We start from the raw sequence: 11480 nt of genomic DNA on the forward strand, positions 1-11480 counted from the left end.
GAAACAAATAAGAAAAGAAAAAACGACTTCATTTACCATAAGTGAAACATAAGACATGAGTATGTGTACAGCCGTAGGGACCTCACATACTCACTGGCTTTTACAGTGTGATCATGTAGTTAACCTCCCTGCAAATCCATGAAATGGGAGCAAGAGGAAGACGACGGTAGCCTCAGTTACGTTGGGGAGCGAGGCTGCCAAGGTCACGGGCCATTCTTTATATGCAGTGATCCCCAACTAATTTATGTGTGTTGTCCCACCTGCCACATAACTTTTATATTTTTTTTCAAGAGGAGGTTAAACCCTCGGCCTCTGCATCATCTTGATGCACACAACCATTTATACATGACAAAACCACCAACTACATACTTGGCTATAAATTGCCACCTTCACTCTTTCATTTCCTCACCAAACACAATCAATCCTGCCTTGATTGCTTAGCTTTAGCTCCTCACACATCCCATAGCCATGGCCGCCACTGACCCTTCCTACTACCAGAGTGGTGTTTGCCAATCCATCACACAGAAGCAGCATCTCTTCCACTTATACATGAACCAGATTGCCGAAGGAACCCCAAATGCCAACCAAAAAGTCATTGTGAATCCAGGTCTTCCTCTGGATTTTGGTGTAACCGTTGCAAATGACTGGACCATAAGCGATGGTCCAGCCGCCAATGCAAACCCTATCGCACGTGCTCGTGGCATGCACATGGGTGATGGTAAAGCCGACGTAAACTGGTTATTCTGTCACGATATATTGTTTACTGATACCAGGTTGGTTTGCCACCCTTTTGAGATGTTAGGGTCTAAATTAGCTTATGTTGTATCTATATCTTTTTGTGCTAAATTTTGTGATTTCCACTTCACTTATTAGGTTTAAGGGGTCCAGCCTTAAGGTTCTTGGAGACTTTGTAGCCAACAAAGATAGTGAATGGGCAATTGTAGGTGGAACTGGAGAATTTGCATATGCACAAGGTGTTGTCGTCGCCAAAGTAATCCAAAATATACAACCTACTCCCCGGCGTACTTGGGAGCTTCGTATCAGTGCTTTCTGTCTGTGCATCCCCAAAGTGGTGAGATACATTTATCATTAATTGTTTTTCGATGTTAAGTACGCAAATATGGTATAAAAATAGCATCTCACTTGGTAACTTGGAATTACACAAATATTATTGTTTTTTATGATATTCTATGTCGCTTGATCACCTATGCCTAGACCCCAGTGAACAAGATGGGACCTTGGGGAGCAGACGGAGGGACAGCGTTTGACATCACAGAGCTGCCTCGTTCTCTTCAAACCGTGACAATTCGATGTGGAGACGTGATTAACTCAATTGGGTTTTCGTACACCGACCAAGCTGGTCAGAAGAAAATTGCTGGACCGTGGGGTGGTGATGGTGCACTTAGTGTGACGCTGAGTCATTCTTTTTAGATTATTTCAATGTAATTTCTTCAATGTTTTCTGCCAAATAACTTTAATCTCACACCCTGTACATGTACTGAGTTTAAATTAAAGTGCCATATGGTGACGCACTCTTCTCTTGCAGATCAAGCTTGCTCCTTCCGAGTTCATAAAGCAAGTTCTTGGAACAACTGATGCAGTTGGAGGAGTGACTGTTGTTACATCACTTACTTTGGTCAGCAGCGTCACGACATATGGGCCTTTTGGAAAAGCAAATGGCACTCCTTTTAGCAGCCAGGTTACAGATAGTAACACTATCGGGGGGTTCTATGCGCGTGCTGGGGCGTCTGTTAATTCACTTGGAGTCTATGCGTGCCCAATTTAGCACAGTGTATGTGCTATGTGGCATGAGAATCTTCATGGCTCTGGTCGACGACTCGCTTCTGTTTCCAGTATTCCAACAATGGAGAAGGATTGTCCTTGTCGTGATCTTGTGTACTATTTATTTTCCTTCTCATTATGTGTGTTTTCCTCTATTGTGTACATGTATTTCCTTGAAAAATAAATGATATTCTCTCCAAGAAATTGATGGTAATTCGATCCCTCTCTGTTATGCATATATTAAGTAAAGCTAGATGAACGATTTTTGAAAAATCATAGACGTAACTTCTACCATCAGAAAAAAATTGATAAGTTTAGGTCTCAAACAGGACAAAACACTGTAGCATGCATTAATGGTCAAACCCCAACATCAGGATGGATACAATTCGGGGAGGCGTCAGGAGCATGTCGAGTCATCCTTTGGCAAGAGGGATTGAACCTTTAACTTGCTGAGAAACTGTCGGCACACTACTGAAATTGCACCTACGCCGAGTGCTAGAAATACTCGGCAAAGGACCAAATATACCAAGGCGCCCTTTTACTTCTTTATAATTAAGTTACTTATTATTCTGGATGCACTTCAATGTTTGACGATGCAGTTATGGTAGACTAGATATTTACCTACATCTACATCTACACTACTATTAAAAGGGCAAATATATACTCCCCTAACCCGCATTTTTTTTTATAAATTCTTCTAAAGCCACACAGTAAACTGTACACGAGATAACTTGGTCCCTTTGATTAAATCAATTTAAACACATCCTACCGCCCATATTACGTCTCAGATCAAATGTTTGTGCCTGCAGACGCCGTGGACTGCCAGCTTTCGCGTAGTGTGATCGCTACGGGCAGGCCCGCAACACCCTGATTTGTGGATCGAGTAAAATGCACTAGTGGTCACTGAACTTGTGTCGATAGCTCACTTTTGACACTGTACTTAAGAATACGGTCTAAATACGAATTAGGAGAAATACAATATGGTCACTGGTCACAGCCTTTACAGCACAAGGACTCTTCTTCATCTCCGTTTCTGCATGGTTTCTTGGACGGCGTCATGTCTACAGAACACAGTCATGCGTTTGAAGAAAGACCAGAGCCACGGGAAGCTTCCGACCTGCACTTCGTCGGTCGATCAGCGTCAAATCACGTACATTGATATGGCCCAAGCGACGGCAGCCCCTGTCCTCATGGTCTCCGCGCCTCCGTCCCGCACTTCGTCCGGCCAGCGTCTTCAGAGGGGTCGCCTCGGATGATGTCTAACAGGCTGGCCGAGGAGAGGTTGGCTGCCGTCGCTCCGAGCTGTTTTGCGACACAGGCCCATCCCCGTTGCGCATTCTCAGCCTTCCACCAGGACTGCTACTCCACCTCGGCAGAGTCGACGGCACCCGGTGGATGCAGAGGGAGCGACGACAACGGAAGAGGATTCACTGTCAAAGGCAATGCATCAAATCTTTCTGTCTTTTTCGTCCCCGCAAATGTCTTCTAAATTGACTAGCATATGCATGGTCTTGGGTAACAACGAGAAAGAAGTTAATGTGTCGACTAAAGCTCTGAGACATATGGAGTATGGACGTCTAACGGTAACACCTAAAGTCTTGGGCAAATCGGACAACTCTCAACTGGAGGATGAGGATGTGGATGCCACTATTGATGGTCATCTTCTCTCTCGTATAGTTGGTGAGGTGTCGGAGGTAGTTTTAGATGTGGCTGGGCTAAGTTCCTTGTATGAACTCAAAGCATCTGGCCGTAAATCTAAATCTTCTCGCCTTGTAAAAAGGCGAAAGTGTCTAAATCTCCAAATGTTTCCCAATGCATGGCCTGATTTTGAATAGCAGAGGTCTTCCTGACTTGGCTAAACATTTACATATCGCTGGATGTTCTAGGGATCATAAGTTGGATTTTTTGGCCATTTCTGAGATGGGGAAACGGGATTTCTCAGTGAGTTTACTTAACCGCCTTTTTGGCCGCATAGATTTCTCGTGGGTGTCTCGTCTACCACGTGGCAGATCTGGGGGCATATTACTTGGCGTGAGAATGGAGACCATGGAAGTGTTGGCAAGTTCATATGGAGAGTATCATATTAAACTCCATATCCGCAACAAAGCTCATAACTTTACATGGACTCTTGTCGTCATGTATGGCGCAGCCCAGGAAGAATTTAAAGCTGATTTTCTTTGTGAATTGATTGATTTGGCAAAGGACAATCCATATCCTATTCTAATAGGAGGAGATTTTAATTTGCTAAGATTTCCTGACGAGAAAAGCAAAGGCAGGTTCGACGATCACTGGCCTTTCTTATTCAACGTTGTCATTGACGGACTCGATTTAAGAGAGGTTTCCATGGTAGGAAGATAGTTCGCTTGAGCGAACATTCTTCAAGAATTGACATACGAGAAACTAGATCGGGAGCTTATTGATACTGAATGGGAATCAAAGTTCCCTATGGTAACAGTGTGGGCGCTAGAATATATCGAGGCTTTGTTGGATCATGCCCCAATCCTTATAACCACTGGTTTGCCTAGACCTAATTGTAAATGCCAATTGAAGTTTGAACTTGGATGGTTACATCGGGATGGTATCCATGATATGCTGAAAAAGGTGTGGAAAGATCTGTCTCGGGTCAGACCCCAATCCAAAGATGGAATAACAAAATGCGTGCATACGCAGATTCGTAGGAGGATGGGCTAGACATAGGTCTGGTATCTTGAAAAAGAAAAAGCTTCGGTTGTCATCTACTGTTGATGAATTAGAGGCCCTTGTAGAGGTACGACCATTATCCGTGCAAGAAATTGAGCTAAAAAGCCAATCAAGTGCACAGATTGCAAAGTTATTACGAGAAGAGGAGTTCAAATGGTACCAACGATCAAACGCTCAATTTATCGTGGAAGGAGATTCAAACACAAGTTACTTTCAGGGTGTCGCTAACGGAAGATATCGGAAGAAACTTATTCATTCTCTTGTACAGCATGAGGGTACGATCGAGGACCATGAGCAAATAAAATTGTACATTACCAATTACTATAAAGTTTTTTTTGGTGCACCAGAAGAAGGCAACTTCTCTCTGGATGAGTCCCGAATAGAGGATATACCCCAGGTTTCTGTTGAGGAAAACAATCTTCTTACAACTCCCTATATCGAGGAGGAAATAAAGAAGGCGGTTTTCCAAATGGAACACAACAAAGCCCCAGGGCTGGATGGCTTTTCAGCTGAGTTCTACCAGCACTTTTGGGATGTCATCAAGTTGGACCCGCTAGAACTATTTGGCTACTTTCATGCCCGACAGTTAGATCTGTTCCATCTAAATTTTGGTGAGATAACTTTACTACCTAAGGTTAATGAGGCAGAAAGGATACAACAATATAGACCTTTTTGCCTGCTGAAGGTTAGGTTTAAATTTTCATGAAAACCGCTACTCTTAGGCTGAATTCGATGGCCGATCATGTGGTTTACCCTTCACAAACTGCTTTTAGCAAGCAAGAAACATCATAGCTGGAGTTGTAATCCTTCAAGAAACAGTTCATGAACTACGCAGGGAAAAATTGAATGGGGTTATTTTCAAAATTGACTTTGAAAATGCTTATGACAAAGTCAAGTGGTCTTGTCTCTAGAAGACTCTCATAACGAAAGATTTTGTGCAGAGTGGTGGGCTCTCATCCAATGTTTCGTCTCTGGAGGTAGCGTGGCCATCAAAGTGAATGGTGATGTTGGCAGATACTTCCAAACCAAAAAAGGGTTGAGACAAGGCGACTCAATATTGCCAATACTATTTAACATAGTGGCCAGTATGTTAGCTATCATAATTGAGCACACAAAAAATGAGGGTCAAATTGACGGGATAGTTCCTCATCTAGTTGCTGATGGACTTTCTATCCTTCAATATGCCTACGATAGAATTCTCTTGACGGTACATGACATCGAAAAAGCAAGAAATCTGAAATTAATTCTGTCAGCCTTCGAGCAAATGTCGGGTCTTAAGATAAATTATCGGAGACTTACAAATACTGAATAGAAACATGTCGAGGAGAGACTGCAAAAATGTTTCAACAGTTGGAAAGGAAAATTGTTATCTCTTGCTGGTACATTAGTCCTTGTAAATTCATTATTCAGTAATATGGTACAGTATATTGTATCATTCTTCCTATAGCCCAAAGGGGTCTTACAACGTCTGAATTATTTCCGATCAAGATTCTTTTGGCAAGGTGATCATGAGAAGAAGAAATATCATCTGGCTAAATGGAGTGTGGTTTGCCGTCCCAAAGATATGGGCAGCTAGGTATTCCTGGCCTTGAGGTCAAAAATACAGCCCTGTGTAAATGGCTTTTTAAGTTACTTACCGAACATATTGTGCGGCAAACCCTCCTGAAAAGAAAATATATAGGCTCAAATGCAATACCCCAAGTTAGTTGGAAATCTAGGGACTCACACTTTTGGGCTGGTCTAATGGCTATGAAGAAACACTTCTTCCGTTTTGGATCATTTTCTATTAATTATGGTTCGGAAATTCGTTTATGGGTGGATAAGTGGTTGGGAAATGCTACTCTCAGGGAACAATGTCCAGCTTTATACAACATTGTGCGTCACAAAGGAGATACTATCGCCGCGGTGTTGGAACCTTTCCCACCAAATGTGACATTCAGGAGAGATTTAATCGGCCCCAGACTTGCATCATGGAACGCTTTATTGCAGTGTTTGACAACGGTACAATTGTCATAGGGTGCCGATGAGTTTCGTTGAAACTTACATGACAGTGGTAAATTCTCTGTGGATTCCATGTATAAAGCTCCAGTCCATCTGATTATTCAAGTTGATAATAATAAGAAGATCTGAAAGCTGAAGAGACCACTCAAGAATAAAATATTTGCATGATATCTTCGTCGAGAAGTCATTTTTATAAAAGATAACCTTGTTAAGAGGAATTCGCAGGGAAGTAAGATGTGTTTTTTGTCATCAAGATGAGACAATTAAACATTTTTTCTTTGAATGCAAATTCCGTCGATCTATATGGTCAGTCATCCAAGTAGCTTCTGGCTTGTATCTTCCGTGTAGCGTTGCTAATATATTAGGCAATTGGCTACATGGAGTTGATCACATGTTTAGGATTCTTATTAGGATGGCAGCGCTAGCCATTATTTTGTCGCTTTGGTTACCTAGAAATGACAAGGTTTTTCATGATAAAAATTCATATCTTATGCAGATAATCAATAGGTGCACTGGTACTCTCCGCTTATGGCCATCTCTAGATCTGTGGAGTTTCGCGACCTGTTTACTGGGGTATGTGCACACTTTGAGGATACGGCGAAGGATATTTTTATCCAACATGGATGGCAGCATGATCTACGGATTGGACCTCCATCTACTTAGGCTTTATACACTTTCTTCGAGATTACTTGTATTCCGCCTTTTTTCTTGTCCTGTGTGAAGTTTGGACTTGTTGTGGCTGTATGCATCCTAGATATGCAGGGGCCGATTTTAATGCTTAAACCTTTTAAGCAATAAATCATCTTTATCGAAAAAATACGATTATGGATGACTATATGGTCACTGGCTCATTGTATTGCTTCGTATTTTGTCCAGTTGACTGGTCAAAAGCTCAGGTCCCCTCTCTCTTCCTTGGGACCCAGCCGTCACTAGGTGAAACAAATAAATTAGAGGAAACAAAATTATGCGTAGATAAGAATCAAAATAAGACACGTCGTTGCAAACCCATGCAGTAGCGGATTGAGCACCCATTCCACCCATAAGAACATCGAGCGACCGCTTATTCTTTTTTTTTGTGTGTGTGAGAATAGCGACCGCTGGCTTATTCTACGGACGCACACAACCGAAAATTAGTTGGCGTGGACGACCTCGCCTGCTCGCGTTATCTGTAGGCGTCGGTCCTCGTCGGGATATGAAACCCACGCCGTATTACAGCTCGTAGACGACAACTCATTTAATGAGTGATGCGGACGGGAAGAGACAGTTTCTATGATGGGGGTGACGGACGTTGAGGCGCTAGCGATGGCGGTTTTCATCCTGTAGCTAGACTGAATTCCTCTCGGGTCGACCTACCAACTCCATTAAACTTCCCATCTTCCATCGACGGCGGCTCAGTCTATAATAGTCCATCCCCGAATCGAAAGAACAAACCCTAGTTGCACACTGTTCCTCAATAGACCCCCAAATCGGAGCAAGGAACAGCACCTTGATTTGCCATCTTTTCTGCGGAATCAAGGTGCTGATCCGGCGACACTTCCAATCGTGTCTTGCCCGGACTGTGGCAGGAATGTAGTCGCCTACATTGCTCGTTGCGGGCAGAGCGCCGGCGAGCGATTCTACAAGTGCCGCAATCACAATGTAAGTGTCCAGTTTTTTAATAGATTTGTTCAACATCTCTTGTCTGAACCTTCTTCGCCGGTCAACGACAGCCGTCAGGTGGTGGATGCGATTTCTACAAGTGGCAGCAAGCGTACGCCGACCGCCTCTGCGTCGCTTGGTCCAGCCGCACCCCCATTGGCGCAAATCGAGCAAGGATAAGAGCAAGGCGGGAGGCGGCCAAGCTTTGGGAGTTCAAGATCTACATGTGCCGCACGCACCACAGGGCAGCAGAACGGCATGCCAGAGCGCACCTAGTTCGTTTCTTCAGTCAGCGCCGCTGCAGGATACATGCTCACCGCGCTTCCAGCTGCTGGGCGCCAGGGAACCATTGGCGTTGACGCTGCATCCATCAATCTGGTGGTCTCCGTGGCCAACCTTGTCACTGGGGTGGCAATCCTTGTTTTGGTTGTGGTCATGCACGTGCTTGGTTAGGCACCAGCCGCGAATAGAGCACCGCGTACCATTTGTACCTGCAAATCAAGTATTATGATGTTTGAATCATTGGTTAGCAGCCAAGTATGTAATGGTGCAGGCGCAGATAGGGTGTTGCTGATGGCGTACTTTTGTAATGATCAAGTTTAAGCCGTGTGATGTAGTCTCGTTTGTGCTTCACTGACGGATCCCTTTCAAAGAGTCTGCAAATCGAACTAACAGGATTCCAACAGACAACACGTACTTCACTGACGGTTATTATTACAACAAGAGTCTTGCGGTTAAAGTTAACGGCTACAGACCCTCAACAACAAAGAACAAAAACACTGAATCTAATGAAGTCACCCGCAAATTGCATTTGGATCTAAGGTAGCATTTTGAACATGGAGTACAACCCTAGGCTTGCTGCAGGTGTTTTTCCTGTGACCACCGACGCCACAATTCGAGCATTTTGACGCTTTCCTTTCTTTTTGAGGAAGATCACCTCTTTGTGGACATGTGGTGCTCTTGTGCTCTGGTTCTCAACATATAATGGAGAAGCGAGTTCGTTTAATTACTTGTCCCGCATCCATTTCTAGCTTGTGCATTTGTTGTCAGTCTGTACTTCTTGCTTTTTGCACCACAATCATCATATGAGGTTTATCCCTGCGAGTGATTGGTCGACCGGGCTTTCGTTTTTTGTTCTGGAGCTTTTAGCCCCATGAAATTACCAATTGCACGTGCCACTTGCACCAACGGTGAGTCGTGTGTGGCATCACTTTCTCTATTGCTACTTCCGTCGCCTTGCATTGATGTGCAAATGCAATTCAACATTCATTTTATTGAACTAGTATACTGAAAAAGAGAGAACATCACAAAGAGTGTGCTAGCAAGAATGGTAAATCAATACACTAGTCGTCTCACCGGAATCATGTGAGTAGCTGAGTGTGAATTATGAACCTAGATGAAATTTTAAATTTTGAACACATCATTTTTTTTGTTCACGTGTGAGCACGGTTTCTGGATGTTTGTCGCCCATCATGCGGGTAAATTCAGTGAACACCCATTGAAAAGTTTCCACTGTCCGATCTCTTACTAGCACGCCACCAAAAATCATGCTCTGGAAGTGATTATTGACTCCCGCAAGCAGCCCAAATGGCATATCATACAGGTTTGTGTACCGCTCACGCCGCGTCATGTACCAAGGGATTTACTTTTTACCTTCACTGAATGGCAGCATAGCAGACCTGTGTGTTCGAAACTAGAACACTCACATATCAACTCATTCCCTTCGTCAGCAAGTTCTACTTTGTAGACAATCCTGCACCACTTCTCATATTTTTCTGGGTGGTATCGTCGCACCAAGTAGGTTTTCTGTCTAGTCACCTCCTCTACTCTGTATTGACCTGCTTCGTATATAATCTGACCAGATTTTTAGAACATGGCTTGTGTATAGACTCTGCTTGCATGCAGCTCTATTGGCGTGTTCATTTTCAATACTGGGGCTACCTGTTTGTGTGGAGAATGCATCAGTTACATAGCACACATCAGTCACTAAGAAAGATATGATATTTTGAAAACTTACTATTTTTGTGCGCCTCCTCTCATAGTTGTCACTTGCTTCCCTATCAAAAAGAAGCCACATGTACTATCAAACAAAGAGATGCATGGGGCAGCTTGCTGGAACATAACCCTTGAGCATATGGTTGGCACTCTCGCTGCGCTGTTTGCTTGTCATTTTGGCACAGAATTTACCTTTGAAGTATGGTTCAGCCCATTTTGCTCTTGTTTCATAGATGTGAGTAAGGTAAGGATGTTTTTCCAAACCATGTGATTCTGTCAGTTGCTTCCATGCAGTTTCGAATTCCTCCACCGTCAGCATGTGATGTATTATCTTGTGTAACTCTGACCTGAATTTGTTGCGCTTTGTGTAGTATGGTTCCAGAGATTCCTTTGCCTTCTTCAGCACGTGCCACTTGCATCAGCGGTGAGTGGTTTCTGGCATCACTTTCTCCATTACTATCTCCATGGATTTTTAAGGCACAATCCGGCAAAGTGAAATGTAGGTAATTGAAGATATAAGCTATATGGAAAGTCTAAGTACTAGATATAATGTCCCTTTTTACCTGTAAGAAAAGTTTGTGGATGTTTTCCGCCCATCATGCGGATGAATTCAGTGAATACCCACTAAAAAGTCTCGACTATCTCATCTCTTACTAGGACGCCACCAAATATCACGGTATGGAAGTGGTTGTTGACTCCTACAAACAGGCCAAATGGCATGTCATAGAAGTCGGTACTGTATGTTGTCTCAAATGTTATTGCATCTCCAAAGAAGTGGTACTGGGCCCTGCTTGATCCAGTTGACCATAACAAATTATGTATGCGGCTATCCTCATCCGGCCGCACTCTGTAGAGACCAGTATCTTTTGCTCCCAACTCGACAAAAGCATCCATTGTCTTCCCGACATCATCGCCTGCTTGCTCGCGGCTGATCTTGCCACATAGCCCCCTCAACGCTCTTTTGGTGAATGGCACATTGAACATTGAACCAAAGAAACTACCAATTATATTGTAAACCTTGCCAATGCCATTGTTATTTTCGCGGAGCTGCTTAACCACATCATGTGTGTATATATCGATATGTCTGTGTGACGGCCAGTACACCTTCTCGCCAAACTTCTCCATTAACGAAGGGTTGTGTGATGGTATGAACTCACTTATGTCCCATCCATTGTCCTTTGATCGGAGCAATTGTATGAGCGCGGGGCACCTGCACCGGCAAGTCCGGGTGTTGCTTTTCTTCGGAATCCCCTGCAAATGCCACAAAGAAACAACTTTTATTTGTTAGTTCAGACTCCCTTGATAGGCAGTAACTATATTTTTTTGTTGACACAGCATCTGCCATTGCCACACAACAGTCAACT

The 11480-nt window shown here is 43.5% G+C and overlaps 1 protein-coding gene across 2 annotated transcripts; it reads left to right on the plus strand.

Annotated features, from left to right (window-relative positions):
- Positions 1 to 396: 396 nt before the first annotated feature.
- On the plus strand, positions 397 to 1986 carry LOC123083671 (uncharacterized). 2 transcript variants are annotated; one of them, XM_044505647.1, is made up of 4 exons: positions 397 to 773; positions 874 to 1072; positions 1216 to 1442; positions 1547 to 1986. In XM_044505647.1, exons 1-3 carry the CDS (start codon positions 469 to 471, stop codon positions 1429 to 1431), a joined length of 720 nt encoding a protein of 239 aa, XP_044361582.1. In that variant the 5' UTR covers positions 397 to 468; the 3' UTR covers positions 1432 to 1442; positions 1547 to 1986. The 2 variants fall into 2 exon arrangements, with proteins under 2 accessions (XP_044361582.1, XP_044361580.1); XM_044505645.1 differs by lacking the exon at positions 1216 to 1442 and having other exon boundaries at positions 398 to 773.
- The last annotated feature ends 9494 nt before the right edge of the window (positions 1987 to 11480 follow it).

The sequence above is a fragment of the Triticum aestivum genome, chromosome 1B (assembly GCF_018294505.1).
Source record: "Triticum aestivum cultivar Chinese Spring chromosome 1B, IWGSC CS RefSeq v2.1, whole genome shotgun sequence".
Classification (NCBI taxonomy): domain Eukaryota; kingdom Viridiplantae; phylum Streptophyta; class Magnoliopsida; order Poales; family Poaceae; genus Triticum; species Triticum aestivum.

Bases quoted from the DNA above. Each gene is read 5' to 3' on its own strand.
- LOC123083671 (XM_044505645.1), top strand. From the start codon at position 469: ATGGCCGCCACTGACCCTTCCTACTACCAGAGTGGTGTTTGCCAATCC. The intron at 774-873 runs GTTGGTTTGCCA...TTCACTTATTAG, and splicing joins ATATTGTTTACTGATACCAG to GTTTAAGGGGTCCAGCCTTA. The intron at 1,073-1,546 runs GTGAGATACATT...CTTCTCTTGCAG, and splicing joins GTCTGTGCATCCCCAAAGTG to ATCAAGCTTGCTCCTTCCGA.